This window comes from Rhea pennata, chromosome 1, assembly GCF_028389875.1.
Source record: "Rhea pennata isolate bPtePen1 chromosome 1, bPtePen1.pri, whole genome shotgun sequence".
Lineage (NCBI taxonomy): Eukaryota > Metazoa > Chordata > Aves > Rheiformes > Rheidae > Rhea > Rhea pennata.
In genome coordinates, this window is record NC_084663.1 from 186,613,038 (window position 1) to 186,633,508 (window position 20,471).

The 20,471-nt window shown below is 36.0% G+C and overlaps 1 protein-coding gene across 1 annotated transcript in view; it reads right to left on the reverse strand.

Moving 5' to 3' along the window:
• Positions 1-952: 952 nt before the first annotated feature.
• Positions 953-20,471, reverse strand: part of KPNA3 (karyopherin subunit alpha 3) — a 54,461-nt gene continuing 34,942 nt past the window's right edge. Inside the window, exons 7-17 of the mRNA XM_062567037.1 lie at positions 18,623-18,708; positions 15,261-15,347; positions 14,704-14,873; positions 13,528-13,572; positions 10,676-10,807; positions 9,317-9,445; positions 7,404-7,508; positions 7,200-7,271; positions 6,940-7,102; positions 5,832-5,926; positions 953-3,352 (exon numbers count right to left, since the gene is read on the reverse strand). Of these exons, the coding sequence (XP_062423021.1) occupies positions 3,254-3,352; positions 5,832-5,926; positions 6,940-7,102; positions 7,200-7,271; positions 7,404-7,508; positions 9,317-9,445; positions 10,676-10,807; positions 13,528-13,572; positions 14,704-14,873; positions 15,261-15,347; positions 18,623-18,708 (1,183 nt within the window). The 3' untranslated portion in view covers positions 953-3,253. The remainder of the gene's footprint in view (positions 3,353-5,831; positions 5,927-6,939; positions 7,103-7,199; positions 7,272-7,403; positions 7,509-9,316; positions 9,446-10,675; positions 10,808-13,527; positions 13,573-14,703; positions 14,874-15,260; positions 15,348-18,622; positions 18,709-20,471) is intronic.

Genomic DNA, 20,471 nt, shown 5'->3' on the forward strand with positions numbered 1-20,471 from the left:
TCGGTTTTTGTCAACTGAAAGCTAAAGGAACCAAAGAGATTAAGTTACTCTTGGAGACGGGAGTTGGGTTATTTTGAAAATCTCAATTTTGGGCTTTTACATTCCTGCAGAAGAGCATTAGCAAAGATGAAGATCAGGCCTTGGAGGCTCCTCTCCGTCACCTCCACGTGCGCAGAGTGCGAGGGCCTTCTCCGGGCCGGCTCCCATGACTCCCTCCCCAGGGACGCAGAAGACAACGAACCCGCTGCTGCGGAGCCGCAGGCGCCGTTGCAGCAGCTCAAGAGCTTTTCCTTCCCTGGCGCTGTCACGTAATTAAAACGGGACTGCACTAATCAGGCAGCCACCAGGCGATGCCAAGCCCTTTGGGAAGCTGCCGGCAGCGAGCCGGGAATTCGGGCTGCACCAACGGTCGGAGCATCTTGGGACACGCGTTTCTGGAAGTGGAAAGGGATCGTGAAAGCTCCTCCACGCTGCGGTGCACCGTCAAGCTTGTACCTGCAACGGCTGCTTAGCGCAGTTACGCGCATCAGCTGCAAAGCACTTACTTACCAGGGCTTCCCGTACAAGCTTGGGGTACATTTCCTTAAAAGACATAAAGCTCCTTACTAGAACAGCATCCAAAGTTTCAGTGATCACTGCGTCCGCTGACTTTAGTCGTTGCTGTAACGTATTTCAAGCTTTGATGAGGAGTTCTGCTAACTAAAACCCAGTCACAGACAAAGCCCTCTAAGTCAATCTGTGAAGACTAAGCAGTTTTGTAATTTTCAAAATAAGTTCTTGAATTTTTTATAGTATTTGATAGCAGCTTTTTTATTGGTTACAAAACCTAAGCCCATATACAAAATTAGGAACACATTTAGATGCCTCTTTGAAAGAACGTTTTAGTCTATTTTAACTGATAGTTTAAAAAAATAATAAAAACAATGCAATTTTAAACACTGTTCTGAAAACGTAAAAGTGCAGCAATATACTTGGTTTCCTTTATTAACTATGAAATGGTGCAATCCCAATCAAAAGCTGATAAGGTCACAACAGAAAGAACTGCGCAAATGCTTTGTCTTGCCTTACTCAGTTCTCCCATGTTCACTTTTAATGTAATGCATTGAGTGCAAGAAAAAGATCAAATCTTCACAGTAGTGGAAAACTGTTATTTTAATATCAATTTGTATGTAATCTCTAGGATAATAGTGAGCGCAGGCTGAACAGGGCAACCTTCAGTCTATACGGCATATACGGAAACAAAATTGAGTTAGAAGGGGAAATATTTGTTCACAAGAACGTCTGCTGTAACTCTAATTTCACAAAAACTTTGTGACCTTACCTAACTTTGACTTTTTATTGTTTAGTTTTTTAGCGAACACCACACAGTTTCAAGATTTTAGACTATAGTGTGTGAATAGGATGCAGTTACCATATGAAGCTTCAACTCAACTTCTGGGAAAAGAAAAAAGGCACAATGAACTTCAACTCAATTTTATGTGCACAAGAGTTGAAAAATCTGAGCCACCTTAAAGAGAAATTGATTCTAAAATTTATAAAACCTATAAATAATCAGAGGCCAAACCACTATATTAAAACAGATTATCTAGCAAGTAAAAATCTTGCAGTTTAAACATACGCTTGTATCCAGTTAAGATACAAGACAACTCACTCTTTAAAGTGGCTCCACCTTGGCAGATATATATTTAATGAATGCACACCTGCTATGCGTTGTTCATCAGTGGAAAAACAGCTGATCCACAAAGCTCTGATGGCATCTGTCCTTATCTTCATCACAGTAAATACAACCCACATCCAATAACTAAATTAGTTTAGATTTTTCTATCCCTTCACATCAATGCATTGGGAAGTTACACCCAGTAAACAACAGCAACAAAACCAGTTTGTGTGACAGCTTACAGAATTTCAAAATTATCCATCTTTACCCCAGCAATATCAAAATCCCTTTGAAAACGACTGGGTCAGACGATTTTCCAAAAGCAATGACCTCACATACCTTACGTAAAGTTATTTAATGTGCGCTGCACATCAGGTTTATGCTGAATAACTGCAGCTTCCATACAGCCTCACACATCAACCAGTTTGTATCTTTTTAATCATGTGAATAAGATTTGAGACTAATTTCTGAATTACTCTTCCAATACTCCAAGAATGAAGCTTTTATGACGCTTCTAAGTAGTTGCTGGTTTGTTGCCAACCACATCATCATAAGCACTGGTTACTAAGTAAAAAATAGTTTAAGACTAAATTACAGTAAACATGAAAGCTCCACAGTTTAAACCCAATATAAATCAACCATATCCAATTATCAATTTAAAACAAAATATATTGACTACTGAAAGTTGAAAGCAAGATTCTTTTTAAGTAATACATTTTTGGACAGATTTTTTTTCCTACAGTCTGGGACTCTTGCTTTCAGCTTAAACAGAAGTTCAAGTCCATAACAGGTTGTAGCTCAGGTAAAATACCATGCACAGCATTTGATTACTTCAAAACAGCAGGAACACACAGGCTGAAGTGAGTGGTCAAATAGGGCTCGCTGTTCTCAAAAATTAGGTATAATGGCAAAAGCTATACCAGTCCAAATCTACAGTTCATTCTCCAACCCTGGTTTCTGAGGCAGTTAATGAATACACATCAATTACTGATAGATGAAGTAGTTTTGTTTGTTTTTTAAACTTAAGTGTTTAATCAATTGCCAAGTGTTTTTTTTTTTAAGTTACTTTTATTTCAGTTTCACCAATGAAATTCATTTGGCTTGCATTTTTAATCTATTCTTCCACATAAAGTATACGAAAATATGTTTGTGGAGGACGATGATGGAGGCCCAGAGCAAACTGGGCCCCTGTAAAGTCTTCCAAATATACGCATCATACCAAAGTGTCTTGATCCACAGCGCACCATTTTCCAAAGAAGCTACTTTTCCATGGAAAGCCGATGTGCCACCACTATGGAATATTCTTAACAAAACTGCAGACTGCGGTTGTCAGGATGTGGCACCAGGAAAAAGGCAAAAAAAGGTAGTTGGGACTGTTAAAAAGAATTCTAAAACAGTTTAAGAGATCATGCATATGCATTTACAGTCCATGTGATAGTGACGTTTGGCAACTGCAAAGTGACCGATACATGGCTTGCTTTAGAAGCATCAAAACGAAGAGGCATGTGTGTCTTGGAGCCTTTTGTTTCTTCACTTGGTAGCCATCTGGTGGTGCTTCATATTGGTGTGGGACAGAGAAGCTGCATTTTATTGAACTTAAAAATTAAATTCTTTTGTTTGAAGGTTGGCCGTTGGGTCAAAATTGTAAGTACCTCCTTGAGTGGCTTCAGGAATGAGACTGGGATCTTCATCGATCTATAAAATACAAGAACAACAAAATTCATGAGAAGCTAATTTCTTGCACAATTGAGTTCAGGTAGAAGAGATTCACAAATGTTTGTCTATTTTTTTTAAATATTATTGTAATGAAATTATACTAGCTTTTCCAATTTAATTCTTCAATTAAGTATTAAAAGAAAAAAGAATCAATTTATTCTGATAACATTAGGGAAACCAAAAATTGAAATGGCTGAGGATTGGGTTGCTGCTTGGTCAAAGCAGTTGCTATTTTGGTTGTGTGATTTAATTCTAAACATCAGTTTTCAGCTTTTCTTGAGTTGGCTAATCGCTAGCTGTGAAATCCAAAATTAGTTTTGTACTTTCTCCAATTTACTGCAACATGAAAATAACTTTTAGTGGCAGTTGATAGAAATAATTGTCTTGTAAAGCTTAGAAGAGTCATTAGTATCTCCCATCAGAAACTAAAGGAGTTATTCTAACTCATTTTAGAATTTTGTATTGCTCTTAACCACCATCTGAAATATTTTACCAAAAATACTTGATTACTACAGGAACATAGAATGAAAGACATCAGTATAGAAGAAGTAGTTCTCAATTTCCTTAGAGCTATTATAAACTAGGTACTACTGACATAATTGTTTCTAGGAACAAAAATTAACATGGTCAGCAGCTTTAATATGCACAACTTCAACCCTCACCTATCCTCCTCCAAACCATCAGCTGAAATTATTCTCTGAACGGAAACACCTCTGCAAACCAGGCTGCAGGAAGCCGTATGCCTTGTCTCAAACCATGGCGCATTCTGAAGTGGGGAAGAGCCCTTTGGTGGGGGAAGGAGATGATTTACAGGTTTCTGAGGTCCAGCATTAGACTACTATGGACTTCAGAACCGAATCACCAGAGGTCCTTATATTTCCCTAAATATCTAAATCGGAGGGAGAGATTAAGACCTTCAGGGAGAGCAATGATCTTCAGGAAGAAGACTAGAGCATGTCGTTCCCAAATGAAGATTGAATCCGGATTTAGAAGGCTTAGCAAATATTTCCACATTGATAAATTAGTCCTTCTGTCTTCTGTAGGGGTAGTACAAAGCAATATTGCTGAAGTTCACATGCACAATAAATCAAAGCCAGGAAGCTATTAGTGCCGGTGCTAAAGTAGATGTCAACTGCCTGTCCCTTTTATAAAGCTCAGCAAAGGAGCAGAAGGGATTAACAATAAGGGGGGAAATAGTTGCCTGCAACATCTTCCAAGAACACAGAAGCTCCTGAAGTGAGAGAAGACAGAAAACCCCCGGAAGTCAATCTTAATTGCCATCAAGCAGGCTAATATAATTAGTCTCTTGCCTCCTTAGGGTAATTTGGATTTTTATTCTCTTGCACTGGTCCTCAGAGTGATGAGGCTTCATTTTGTCACTTACAGTTATTTCCTTTAAAAAAAAAAAAAAACTATGCCTGTTTTAATTACTATCTCCCTATCACAGATTTTCTAAAGTTTCTAGTAAGCCAGAAAAGCCAGAAACCTCAGAAAACATGGGTGATAGTTCAAGCAATAACCTGAAGTCAAGTCTCAGTAATCTAAGTAAAGGAGGTACATCCAGCAAATTTACGTAAAAGTAACCTACGACTAACTAATATAATTTAAATGCTCAAAAGGGAGCACAAACCACAAGAGGTTTCCACTAGCACCAATCAGACTGTGCTTTTAAGTTAACCACAGAAGTCTTAGAGCCATTACAAATATTAGACACTGCCCACAGAATCATTACAAGCATAAGGATTATATTGTAAACTTAACCGGTGATTAACTTTGTAGCCGCACAATGGGCCTATGAATTGAAAAATAAGTCCTAAAGTTAGAGCTAACACCTGGATAGTTCAATTTAATAGATTTCCTAGCCAGAAGAACTAAAGACAGTTCTGCTAAGCTTCGTAAGTGCAAACACCTGGCAGGCCTAGAAAACACCATTGTTAGTCCTCTTCAAATGATTTGGTGAAGTGCCTCTGAGGCACCTCGTAGAGCCCAAAGGGTTAAAATATTTAACCAGGACACAGCAAAATACCAGATGGCCCAGATCAAACACCTGCAGAAAGTTTTTCTGTTCTGTTCTTGAATGACTCTTTCCAATAAAGAATGCAGACTGACTAATTACAGAGCTGAAATACAGAAATCTATCTGAAAGTAAGGATTCACTCTCCACCTTCCAAGAAAGGAGATTGATTTATGAGAAAGTAAAAAGGACAGACAGAGGACTGTTAGGCTCTAATGTCATATACATTGACATGTAATTCCTTGTGTGTCAAATGTTAGGTCAACATCTACCAATTTATACTTTTAATTAAGGAAAGGTGTACTGAGAAAGGATGAGGAAAAATTACTTTACAGACAACCTACGTTAATGACAGTTGGAAAAAGAATAAAGAAATGACAATGTACTTGCTAGGGAAACAGTAACAGCACAGTGCATACAAACTTTGGTCTTTAGCATACTTACATCATCACCGGAGAAATACTGATCTATGATTTCAAATGCTAGTTTATAAATGTCTTCATTCTCATGCTGTTGCAAGGCTTCAATTTTCTCTAGCCCTGGATAAACACAATGGAGAAGAATTTAATATGTTTACATTGAAGTGAGTTATTGACTACCTTGAAGAAATTAAGCTTTGAGAAAAATAATGAAACATTAGTATTGAAGCATACTAGAAAATATGAAGACCAATTTCCAAATACTATCTACAAAATAGGTATTTTTGTCTCTCAGGGAAAAAAACGTAGGTTATGAACCTTTGCATGCTATAGTATATCCAATTCTACAAACACGAGCGACTGCAACCTTCTGTCTTTCATACAAGTTAGATGAAACCCTCTGTACGCAACTTATTTTTATTTATTTATTTTTTTTAACTTCTGCTGTATGGGAATTAGCTTTTGTTTCAGTCACTGTTCTTTCTGCATACCACTAAGAGGAACTGGCTTCATTTATGTATTGTATAAAAGTATTAAATAACAAACAAGGTGAGAAAAGTTTCCCACCAAGAGCGGTTTAAAATCCTAGACTCATTTAAAAACTGATTATCATATATACAGGAGAAAAACTTCCAAAATGGCAAGGTCTTAAACATCCATTTACTTCTACCTTATCATAATACATTAACAAGCATGTGCTAAAACTAGGATTGCAGTAACCAAGTCTGACTCCTCAGCCTGCTTTGGTCTGTAGTAATATTATAATACCAATATCTGCTTCCAAGGCAATGAACTGAAGCAAGAATTCACATGTTTTACTGCAGAACCGAGTGCATGCAATCATCAAATGAAAAAAATGCAATTCTCATTTAAGTTATTTAACACACAACTGTACCTAAAAAAATCATACAGAAAGCTACTACACTGATTGCCTCCAACATGGCAGTTACTGAAAACAAAATAAACTACAAAGAAATAAAGGGTGCCATTTCTCTCACTACAGTAGTCTCAACTTGCTGATTCAAACAGCCCATGGTAAAAAATGCTGCAATAAACATCAACAGCAGTAAATAAGGGCAGGACAGATTGATATTCAGGAAATTAATTTTTTTTAAAGCCTGAAAAGCACTTACCTCCACACTCTTCTATAATTTCAGCTATTGTGCTAGCCTCATCGCCAGCCATTATCAGAATGTTTTTCAGACCATCCAGCACCACCTGTACCACTTGAGAATCCTTCACTGAGAGTAGATTGCAGAATGGTGGGATTACATTTTGCTGTACAAGGTATTCAACCTAAATAATGGAAAAAAGTATGCTTTCAGCATTCTGCTTCCACAAATGGCTGCACGTATAAGGTTTTAGTGACAATTTGAAATCCAACTACACATACCTGATCTTTTCTCCCACTTATTGTCAGATTACTAATTGCCCAAGCAGCTTCCTTTTGTGTTCCAAAGTCTCCCTGAAGAATCAAATTAATAGCTCATTAAAATCAGCATAGAAACATCTGTACAGATTATTAAAAATCACAGGCTCCTCATGTCAGATTTATAAAAAGAGGATGACAACTTGCATAGCTGATTGTTTGACTGACCTTAGCCAGCTGGTGTATGATCATAGGGATTAGCCCAGCATCTATTACAGCTTGAACTTGCTGCTGGTTTCCTGCTGTGATATTGGAAAGGAACCAAACTGCTTCCTACAGTTGGACAAAATAAAGAAGTGGAACACTTTAAAAAACTTTATAACTAGTCAATAGATTAAAAAAACCCCACCCAAACCAAACCACCTCAAACGCCCAAATTATATCATGGCCAATCACTAAATAAAGCTTCTAGCTTTCTTCCCCAACAACACTTCTACCATACAAACTTTTACTGTACCACAAAAGGCAAACACACAGGAGATCAATGCAAAATTAATGCGGTTAATTCTTTAGGTCAGATTCTTATTTACACAATGAGCTTCTCTATGCCTTTGCAGCAATACAGGCTTACGTCTTATATCCACTTTGCTTGGTTGGAGTCATGGCCATGTTTTAAATTTTACATCAGTTTGGCAAAGAAAATAAAAATCTCGAAAGAAAGAAAGAAAGAAAGAAAGATTTATCCTCTAACATTTGGCCTGACAGCTTAGTAGTAGCTCTCTGTATTTATATAAACGACAGCCAGTTCTACATCCTCATTTTCCTGAAACAGAAAGTGGAGCTAACAAAGCTCATTTGAGGTCTCTTACTAAGTATCAGACTGGACTCTTTACTTGGCATTTTTTCCTCAGGTAGTTTCCTCAGGTATCAGCATAACTAACAATCTCATGGCAGGTACAAATTCCTGGTTGCAAAGGAGTTTATTTGTCAAGAGAAGCCAGAACAACAAATTAAAAAAAGCTCTAATCTTAACTAAACCCAGATTTTTAAAAAGCCAACTAATAGTCAATTATGAAAGACTGCAAAAAAAAAAAAAAAAAAAAATCAAAACAAAAAACAACCCCGAGTCCAAACTCCAGGGATGTGTATCTGTCTTTTATTTGCATTTTCCCCTCATAACTTACACTTAAAACTCAAAGGCATTTAGAGACTCCCCTTACATAAAAATACTCTCTTTCTTGTCATTCAAAAGGAGATCCTTACGGTTATTTTCTGAGTGCTAGGAGGGCAAGCAAAAAGAAATCAGAAAGGTTAGAACTGACAAAGATAACTTCTTCAGAGTGCTTTGCAGTTGACAGGTCCTGAAGAAGCAGAGATTCCTCTCTAATAGGTTCCTTCTTAATGGTACACTAAATAGAGAAATCATGTAAGCTAAATACAAAAGGCCAGAGGAAAGAGAAAAGCCTCCTCCGCAGCCAGTATCATCTTTGCAGCAGAATGTTCCATGAAGAATATCAAAAAATGCAACTACCACCAAATATGGAAAAGAGGGCACTGATCACTTGTTTTCCTCCAACTCCCCTATTACATCTACTCCTGGTAGCAGCAAAATTCCCAGTGACACACTAGATGGGGAAAGGAAGGAGAGGAATTGCTAGGCTAGCTTTCACAAACGGATGGTAGTATTCCCCTGCTCCTTTGAAGTTTAGGATGGACAAGAGAGGAGAGCAAACATTATCAAAACATGCTGGTTCATCAAACCACTTTGTTCTGTGGAGTGGAGAAGCTGGAACATCCTACCCTTCTTACTGGACTCAAATGAAAGTTACAATCCTTAGTTATGAATAACTATAATCAAATCATTCAGCCTGCAAAAAGTATCACACTTCAAAGCTAAGAGCATTAAGTCACCTCAAAGAGCACCGGATATCAACATCAATGTATGGATCCCCAATATACCTGTTAAAACCCTTTGCCTTTAGACCTGAGTGAGTATCAGCATGAAAGGTTGTTTCTTTATACAGAATTGCTCATATCTCAGCAATAATAACTGTAAGAAATTCTTCTGTAGCATGCTATAGTCTACTGCTTTATTTTTTAACCAAAAAGATTAAGTTAGGAAGAAACAAACCATAACATACCTTGTTTATCTTCTCTTTTGGATGCGTCAGTAGATTTGGGAAATGAGACAAAACATCACAATTGAGAACAACTTGTGTTTGTTCATCAGTACCAGTTACTATGTTGCCTACTGCTCTCAGTGCCGCTGTCTGAACATTCAAAGCAAAGAGGGTGGGAGGAAAAAAAAGCATGTTAAAGACATCCATGTTACTTAGGCCAACAAAGATCATTTAAAAACATGCTTCCCTCAGGAAAAAAAAAAAAAAAAAAAAAAGGAAAAGAAAAAGAAAAGAAAAAGAAAAAAAGCACTCTGTAAAATACAATTTAGCACTTCATCCTTCAAGCTGTATTCAGAAAAATGGGCACTGTTTCATCAGAACTGAAACACACAGTACAGCATTCTACTGAATATAAGCACTGCAGTTCAACTCAAAAAAGTGCCAAGATTATAAATTAAAAAGATGTTAAAACAAAAGATACGTCAGAGGAATTAATTCACCGTGTGTCTGACCTGAGATACATTTTGTGTTTCTAGGCTTTGACTACAACTCTCAAGGTTGCTTACTTCTCCATTCAAATCTCTATTACAGACTTTAAAAAAGCATAACTATTTTTCTTCCTTTTGACTCTCAATTGACTTTCAGAAGTGAACTTTTTTATCTTTATATATTAGTCATTAAATGCTTTACAACTGACAGAACTGACTGAACTTAAAACTGACTGGTCTCATAGATTTCAAGGCAGCCAAATCTCATCTAAAGTACAAACTAAGCAAACATGACAGATACACAGATGTGTAAAAACAATGGCCGGTTTAAAAAAACCAAGCATACATTACATAACTTTTAGTTTCCCTTTGTTGTTGAAATTAGGTAAAGAAGATCAGTTAACCTATCTTTTGAAGCTAACTAGAAATTTATTTTACTAAAAAGACTCCCTGTCTGCAAATACTTCAGCATTCAAAAGGTCTTAAAATAATAATTGACTTCCATGACTATTTAGACAGAATATGCAGCAACTACATAGGCAGTTACAGAAAAGATTATGTGTACTTTTAAATTCTGGAAAATGTAAAACCTATTTATATTTTCATTAAGTATTTGAGGAGTACAAAAAGAATGCACCCTGGACAATTGCACAATGGAGGTTAACGTTTAACCTATCACTTCATTAAAATCAAACTAATCTCAAACCAAACAGTTTTAATATAGTTTTAAGTAATCTTTTTACCTTAGTGTGGATAACATTTCTGTTCACTTCTACCTACAGCAAATAGAGCTAAATACGCATCTAAGTACCCCACTAATAAATATTCCAGGACAGACTGTTCAGCAAATAACTTACAAAAGACTATTCAGTGGAAACAGCACCAGACTTACTTGAACTTTAACCTCCTGATGGCTCAGAAGGGGAACTAGAAAAGGTACAACTCCTGAATCAATCACCATTTGTATCTGTTCGTTACCACCATCTGTTAAGTAGGACAAAGCCCAAACAGTGTCCACAAGAATCTACAAGTCGGAAAAAACACAATTTACACAATGAGCAATAAAATCCCTACAACGGAGGCTTAATTGAGTGAGCAATATTCCACATATTTAGGGGAGCGAGAAGAGCATGCAATTTAGTTACAAGGGAAACTCAAATATTACAGGGATAGTAAATTAGTAAAAAGTTAGATTATTACATACAACTTTGAAAACAGGGAACCATTTGCTCCATCTTAATAATTTGTATGTGTATTTGTATGCCCTCTCTACAAAAAATTATTTAATTAAATACCACATGTTGATGCACAGTTACAACCTCACAAAGGTAAATTGTTCAGCTTCATTTGTATTTCAAAGATAGACAACCAGCTCAAGCAAATAACTCTGCTAGTGATTTTCTCAGGACCATAAACACCCAGCCACCTAGCACTGCTGTAATTTCTGCTAGAGGTACTGTCTTTTGGTTGTAAAACGTGTAAGCTGTCTGGTAGGTCTTTGGATCCATCTATTGACATTTATCGTTTCTGATCGATACTGGTGATTTGAAGTCAAACTGCAAACTCTATTCTGCATGTGTGCCTGCTTTGCTCTCACATTGTGATTAAAATCCACAGGAAATCCAGGAAAGGCATTCTTACACCAACCAAAAGACTAACAACTATTGTAAGGATTCAACTGTCCAGGTAAAGAAAAAACGCAAAGCCAAAGAAGTGACTATCACCTAGAGCACTCTCAGAATCTTAAAGAGAATAGTGACTTATCGAGTCAATGATGATTTGATAAGGATGACTTCAGATCCTCAAAAAAAAGAAGAAAAGTTACAAAAGTTACAGCCATTTTAGAGAAAGTATATGAAGCAGAAGCAAAGCCAACAGAAAGAGTGACATCCCATCACTTCAAGACGATGTAGGAAACTGCAAGAAGAGAAAACTGGACCCCACTGAAGACATCATCCATAGAGGTACATGCATCTACATATTTCTTTGCAAATTTCTGATGTTAACTAAAGCAAAGCAGGTGCTCTCTGGAATTTTTCCTGGAACAATACAACTTGTCCTTGTAACTAATGCAGACCTCATCTGCTCTTCACATAAAGCATCTGCATCTTATTTTTAAAACAATCAGACAAACCCATCTGAAATTCCAAGCTATTAAGATAGTAAAATACTACTTGAAATGCAGGAAATTTTAAAGTCCTGATCCACAGGCTGCTTCTACCCAGCTCCATACGTCAGGCAGCACAAATCTAATGCTTTTCTAACCAAGCCTGCTGCTGCCGTGCACCCACTAATGTCACAGACACAGCAGAACATGCTGCAGTGGAACCAATACCACAGCAGAAGCAGTGAGAGATGGTGCCTCACACCTATTTGCTGCCCCATGGACCTGTTGGTGATGAGAGCAGCAGCTGCCAGAAGCGCTCACAGGACTGTTGGCTGACCCACCTGCATCACTGACTCATCTCCAAAGATAGGTTTGTTGCTCCAGTACAGAGAGGCTGAGACCACACTGGTACCTCCAAACTAGCACCTGACTCTCAGGATCAATAAGGGCACCCTACCTGAGGTTAGTCAAAACCTGGCATTACATAATCTCCTATCTACTTTAAGAAGCTCTCACACACTCATTGCTTCCAAAAAGCTCTCAGATTTGGCAGGAAAAAAAAAAAAAAGCCAATAGCTTAGAAGCATTTTTGGTCTGTTCTATGAAATTCCATTCAGGTTTGTCCAAATTACAGACTATAAAGCTACCATTTGCTGTCTGTCTCCCACTCGCCTTGCTCTGGAAAACCCTGGCAAAATCCCAAATTAAACTGTTTTGCAAAAATTTTATGGAGCCAAGCCCACTACACCCTTAAAAGAACAGCAAAAGTACCACTGTCTCATTCTAGAAATTACCAAAGACAGTTACACTAATCCTATTCCCTATGCCCAGACCCACTGTAAGGGCTCGATTTCTGCTTCTCTAAATTGAGGGTCACTACAGAGAGCAAGAGGCCAAGGCATTATAAAGTCCTGATGGGAGGAGGCTCTGAAAAGTAGTTGATTATCCTTTAGTTATTCAGACTTTATTTTCTAAAGTCCCAATTTCATGCTTCAGGATGTAAGTCCATCTCGCTAGGATTTTACTCAGAAAGTTTACATAAACTCATAACAATGGGAAGTACTGAAGGTTTGGTATTAGTATCCTGAAGAAAAGCTGTCAAAGGTTCCACAAAACAGAAGAGTTTACTTGTATTCATTTAAATATATTTTCATATGCAATTTCTCCAGTTAAACAGGTGGTCAGTCAGGCACCCAAAAGGTAACAGAAGTTAGATTTACCCAAGTAATCAGAATATATGATTGGAGTGAAATACAGTATTACACACTCCACCCTACAAATATTGTATTTCATCCAGTCATAATTACAACTTGGGGCATAATTAAAGTGAAGCTGATGGAAAAGCAGATGCTTCTTAAATTTCTAGTGGCCAATTCTACAATATAAGTTTTTTTTCTTTTTTGTGTTTAATACAGATTACTACAAAAAGTATAAAAAGAATTTCAGAAAAAAATTAAAGTGTTTGCACTTTCTTTTTTATCCTCTGAGTGACAATTATCATCTTAGTATTTTAATTGTGCATTTACTCTAAGTTAACACACACACAAAATTTTGCTGTTTAAATACAATCCTCAAGCATTTTCTCTCTAGAGAAAACACAAAGAATTCAAATATTTAAAACTTTAAAAATTACTTACGTTTATATCTGTATGGTAAATGAGAACACACAATGCTGGTAAAATCTGAAAAAAAGTCCATCAGTCATTACAGTAGAATAAAATTTGCTGTACAAACTTGAATCCAAGGAGGGCAGTCACAAAGTTTAACTTGAGACTGCAGCAACGTATTACACTCATGCACTTTCCAGCAATTGGACATTCACTCTAAGCTATGTATAAAAATATTTTGATGTAAAATTTGTAAATATACAAAATAGTACTATACTTCAAAGGTGCACAGAGAGCTGCCTACGCTTTGAGGGAAAATAAGCAAACATCTCCCTGCTATTTATGAAAGCTTAAAAGTTACCACTCAATACAATAAAATTTTAGCCTAATATTAATACCTAAAATCCTCTTAGATTGAAGTAAAATTATATTTTTGTATTCATATATGCAGAAGATGTAAAATTGAATCATGGTAAAGCTGCCTAAAACAGAACTTCTTTATTTGGTAAAGTCCCAGTTATAAAACTTTCCTTCTTCTCCGCTTCATTTTAAAAATTTCATTAAAGTTTGCTTTGTTACAACTTTATACCTTACATGGCTCGAAAGACTACATACATACTTTGAAATTTATCTGAAGATGAAGAGCTTTATGTGCAAGCATAGCTAGTAAAATAGCATCACTTTTTTATTAGCTGTGCCTACTTTGAACTATATTTGCTCTTCTTACTAGTCTAAAAGATTTTTCAGATGCTTGTATTCTCCTGTGGGGACTTGACGTGGACCACACGTTAGCAACTATTCAAAATGCTAGAACTACATTACATTCACAAGTTCATTTACATTTCCTCTTGCTAAAAATAATTACATTTACATACACAGAATCATGTTCACAGCAGCCTTTTTTGATAAAAACATTAAATGCTGAGTATGTTCACACCTGCTATAGCATTAATTTTTATTGTGTCTGTTTTAATATATGCCTAATCAGTCTTCAATCATATTCATCACTTCCAAATGTTATAGGTAGCTTTACTATAAACCCAATAAGAAAGATCAAGCTGGTCTAAATTATTTCACTTAATAACCAGTAAGTGGCACAAGACAGTGTCAAAAAACATGCATATATTCGTAGTATGACAATGTAAAACATTTGGCCTCTAGCCCAGAGTATATAAATTATCTGTCTCATTGTAATTCTTTATTTACCTCCTGAACTGTCTCCATAGGCGGTGGGGGGTCCTTATTCCTGCAGAGATTTACAATGACCCATGTGACGTTCCGAAGGAAGGTGATGGGAATGGAGGGATTGATGAAGGACAGAAGAGGTTTGACAACTCCCAGTGATATGACATAATCTCTACACTGAGGACCATCACCTACAGAAATGAAAATTGTTGTAAAAGAAATTACATTAAAAATGGAAAATTTTGAAATGTATGCAATGACATGTTGGGATACTGAAATTCTATGTTTCCTCACCAGCAGTCTACTACTAAAAGTTAATGTTCAGTTAAATATACATACGTACAGATATGTATATTTTAGAAGACACAAAATTTATCCTGTTAACATTTTGTGTATTAAGTGATGCTAGGCCTTAAAAAAAAACAGTACCTATATAATTCTGGCCACATAAAAAAATATATTAAGCCACAGAACTTAGAGGAAACATAGTCTCATATGATAATGCCAATGTTCAAAAGTCAAATTCTAACAGGAAATGATCCCTGAATTCAAATAATTTAAAAAGTAACAACAGTTACCTATAATATTTCCGAGAGCCCAGACAGCTTGCTCACAAACATTCTGATGTGGTGAATGAAGTAGTCTCAAAAAGAGGGGTACTGCATCTATAGAACGCAAAGATTGAATTTATTTTACTGGAAGATGGTACTAGCACAATATTTTCATCCATTAATATGAAGTACTTTCTCTACCATGAATTATTATACTAAGATACATGTTTTTGTTGCGAAGAACATATAAAAAACTCAGTTAATCATTTCTATAAAAAACAGAGAAATGAAAATCTAGATTTGTGAAAATGATCAACAATTAAACACCAATGCTCCCCACTAAACATTTCCCCATGCTTCTCATAATATGCATGAGCCTTAGTATATCCTAAACCAAACATAAAGATGCTAGACTTAACATCCTGGTAATTCAGATTTTCCAGTTATCCATGATTGCAATACATATCTAGCAGTATGACCAGCCTACTTGTTTAAATACACTTCAAATCTTGACTTTCAAGAAAATATCGTCCTCCCAAGATTTATAGTTAGTTTTTGTACACAGTGACGATACATATCCATCTGCCATACAGTCCTAAGATATGTTTTAACTTGCTCTTACATAAGACAGACAACATATCGGATTAAAAATTTGCATTTCAATGTCTGCTGAATTAAGCATTTAAGAGATCTGAGGAATCATCTCTCTACCTTTCTCATGAGATACTTCCTCTCGGACAACCCATATTCTTTGAAAGATGGGGGAATATTTATAGCAGTTTTTTAAATCTATACATTGTCATACTCATCCTACAGTCTTTTGAGCAAAGAAAAATAGACCTATTTATATACTAGTGAACGAAAGAATACTTCCCTATAGATACTGTAAATACTAACATGCCCACCTACAGACTTCAAAAAACCTGTAATACAATTTGTGAGCAACTGTGAATCAATATTCTGTTGACAATTTAATATGTGATAATGAGCTAAAATACTGAAAAATACAGAGTTATGATGAAGAATAAAGACAACTTAAAATTCCTTGTCCATCCCAGATGAGTAATTCAGCAATTGCATACAGTTGATAAATTAGGAGGGATAGCAACAAAACATTGCTTAAGAACAATCTTTCTGTATTTTCTTGTAACAGTCATCCCGCTTCCATCAGCTTAAGTGGAATATTCCAGCTTCCCTTTCTCAGTGACTATGGAGATTCTGCTTCAGCCATACACGCACTCAACATACTTCACAGAGTGGAGAGACGAATATGTAGTTTATATCAGATTACAATCCTGGTACGTTTTGAAAAGTAGGAGTGAAATTATTTCGTATTAGCCCTCAAGCAGGAGGTGAGCCCAAGGATCGTGAGCTGCAGGCTATCTGATCTACTGCTCTCAAAACACTAATTATTTCTGCTCCAAACTGGCTCCTGCCAAGAGCTATCCTGTGTGTACAGTCCTTCGCCTCTTTTGCTAGCTCCTGCAACTGTCATCTGTCCTTGATTGCAGAAGGCCCTCTTTTGTGTTTAGGCTGAACCAGCCTCTTCTCTAGCAGCAAGGCCCTCGCTCTTTGTGTCCTCAGAACATCTCTTATCTTAATAGAGTAGAGTTCAGAGGCTGTTTTCCCCGAGTCGCCTCCTCCCAGCCAAGGCAGCAGGACTTCCAAACAAAACTTCTTCCCATTTTCTCTCCTAAAACAAAACTTAGGAAATAGTTTTTCCTTCTGTAAAGTTATTTTATCCCAACTTCTTTTTAGCTAAACAGAGTTTGGGAGGAACGTATCCTAGCCATAGCTTCTAGTAACTGTGTGTACAAGATCAATGATTTTAATTTGCCTGTGCTGTTCAGATACATTTCTAACTTACATTTCAGCAAAGACATGCCACTGATACTATCAAAAACATTTCTGAATACTTAATATGCATTTATTTTAAAATATAGCTACTTAAAATGAATGAAAACTATGTTAAAAGTTTACAATAGCTTATTTACAGTAGCTTTTTAAATACAAAGATACATTCTATAAGCTCAAATTTAAAGGACAATGTGTTCAGTTATTAATAAAGGAAAAAAGCAACTTTTGAAATCATTAAGCTTCAAGCTGAAAGTAATATATGTAGAGCAACAGATTTTAAAACTGTTTAGACTGTTTATCTATTTTGATTTTAATTTATACTTTAATATAGTTTTCCAGACTTTCTTCCTGCAAAGCAAATAGTGTAGCCTTTTCATTTGGATTCAGTCAAAGATGAGACCGCTGTGGGACTTGAAAGAGGAAGAAAATTATCTCTTAACCAATGAACAAGTTGGGAAGGATGAAAAATCCCAGGAACAGATTTTCAAAGGTGTTTATATCCCAGAAAATACAATTAAAAGATAGAGATGACCAAATTTCTTCAAGATTTTTTGAAAGAAATTCAAGGGTTTTTTTTAAAGGCACACAGAGATCCAAAGCTTGTTTTGATAAGCATTTTTGTTCTAGTGATCCAGTATATTAACTGTACCAGCTCTCACAATTAGTAATATATTTTATTAGCATACAAAATAGCCTTTGATTTGAAAAGCAGGTTCATATACTAGCTAAAAAAAGGTCAAATAAGTCACCGTTTTTCTATATAAAAACACTGAATATGAATAAACTAAGACAGTTCATTACATAACAGCTTAATTATATAGCTTCCTGTTTAATAGAAAACAGTTGCATGTAGCATACAGGTGACTGTTTCACAATGTGTACTAATATGTCAAAGCTATATATATAATCCTGAAAAGTAATAAGAACAGGTTGATTTAAATCGGCACACAATAAACATTAATTTACAGGATTTCTCTTCAGTTAACTTTGGAGTCGTATTTCCTAGCTCTTTTCATAACTAAAGTCTCATTGGTTGGTTATACAAGAAGCAAGGACAGCACAACAAATGCGGTGTGTATAGGAGATGCTAATCATACAGTCAAGGCAAGAACGGTAACTTTCTTAATCCTGAATTCAACCAGGCAATGTTACCTAACTGTATGTATTTAACTTAAAGATTTATGACTATACCTTTCACATAGGAAGAATTATTCTCTAACAATTGTTTTAGCCATGAGAGAACTAATATAGGATTTCAAAAATTAACCCAAGAATTCATTTTAGCTGAGGCTTATTATATGATCTATCATTCTCTTTATCATCTTTATGGGAAATTCTGGTCTGGGATTCTTTACGTTAATCATTAGTAAGAAACAAATTATAAGAGTAAAGGTACAAACTCATATAAAGATGACAGACATGCATTTATTATTTTAATGGTTTTGATAAGAAGCAGTATTTGTTATCCAAATATCCCTTTCATTTTTACCTATATTATCCCCAACCTTCAGTAAACAACTTTTAATACTTACTAGACTGTACAACAGCTTGAGTCTGTGCAGAAGTGCCTGATGCTATGTTAGTCAATGCCCATGCAGCTTCAAATTGTAATGAAGGGCTGTAATAAAACAGTTTTATAGTAATAACTTAAAACATGATCTTCAGATTATATTACAGTTCACTTTAAATGTACAGAGTTTCAGGGTACATATAGCCAGTAATGTCAAAAGAGTACGACAGGGCTGAAAGCTTTTTCCAAAAGATGTAAGCTTGATTATTTCAGAGGAAGAGCTATGAGAAGTATAGATTTTACATTCTATGATCTTTTGCGAACTGCCCATCACTCTGACTTCATATCAATAAAAAAAACCCAAACAACAACAAAAAACTTGTTGAAGCACATACCAGCTAGTACAGTCAACTAATTATCTCCTGACACCCACAGCTTCTAGCACTCTTCACCACAAAATTTAATTATACCTCTCTGTAATGAGTAACAGATAACTCTTGGTATCCAATAGATACAAAACTCCAGGCATATTTAGTGAAGAAAGTACCACTCTCTTGTTGCCTACCAAACCATTAGTAGTTTTTAACAAACCAACCGCAGCTGATCATAACTAAGAAAAACTTGGCCCTTCTAACATCACATCCCAGATCAAGTGCACATTGGTATACTGGGAGAAAAACATTTTTTCTACTCCTCACAGCCAGGGGAAATACATAGCACTAGTATCCAGAACACAGCACCACATCTGTATTAAAACCAACTTGTCAAATGTGGATTAAATTAGACACAAATTTTATAATAAGCTGCGTGACTGTCTCTCCCAAGATCATACGTGTTGTATGTGATGCTGGCACAGATTACAATTGTTAACAGACAGCAGCAGTTTAGTAAAGCAGTTTGCATGAAAATTGTTGTTCAGGCAAACACTGAATGTTAAAAACTGTAAAAGCTACAAAGGAGTTTGTGGCTCCTGGTGGTTGCAGCAATAGTAAGGTGTCTGGCTATGGGAGGAGTAGAGCATGTACTGTTAGATGATTATTTTTCATTTCCTTGCTTTTTGGGTTCTTCAGCAAGTATGCTTTATCTACAGTCATGCCAGCTGCTTCCTGAAGTTTTTCTATGCCTTAGTTTTCAAAGCACTTTAAGGTTTTACTGGGGACGAGATTAGAAAAGAATTAGGTATGGGGACCCAAGAGGTGTAAATAAGGACTTGCAGAAACAAATAGAACCTATCAGCAGCGACCCATAAACCTTATGTCATAGGATCAAATGCATAAAAAGTGTAGTGCTGGGCTGTCTTGATGTACACAATATATTTTTCTTCCCTTCTTTTGATCTGAGTGCCCTTAGGATAAGCTTTCAGTTATAACACGAACAACAGCTTCAATAATCTGTTACAGAAAGTCTTTGCAGAATTCACCTCTACTAAATTTTATATATCAATCATTAATTAAAAGAACTGGTTAAGAAAACACTGAGTTCAATTTCAAAAGGCTTATTAAATATTTACCAAGATAAATCATACACAATATGCATAGAAAATTCAAACTAAATTCCTTCTCACAACACTGGACCATCTATATTCAGAACAGATAGGCATTCATGACCCATTTTTAAATGCAACCCTGATTTGAACATTATTGCCAGCTGTTTTCTTAACTGTTTTGTTAAACAACTAGAAGAAAAAAACTACTTACGCTTCATGTTTTTGTAAACACCAAATTGCACCAAAAATGTCAGTTTGCATTTTCTAACTTTTCTAGTCCTTATGGTTGCAGAAATAACCTTGGAAATGGAAACACTGTAAACAAATACCATTACGCCTGCCTGAGACCAAGGACAGCCTAAAATATTTACCTCATATGTATGAG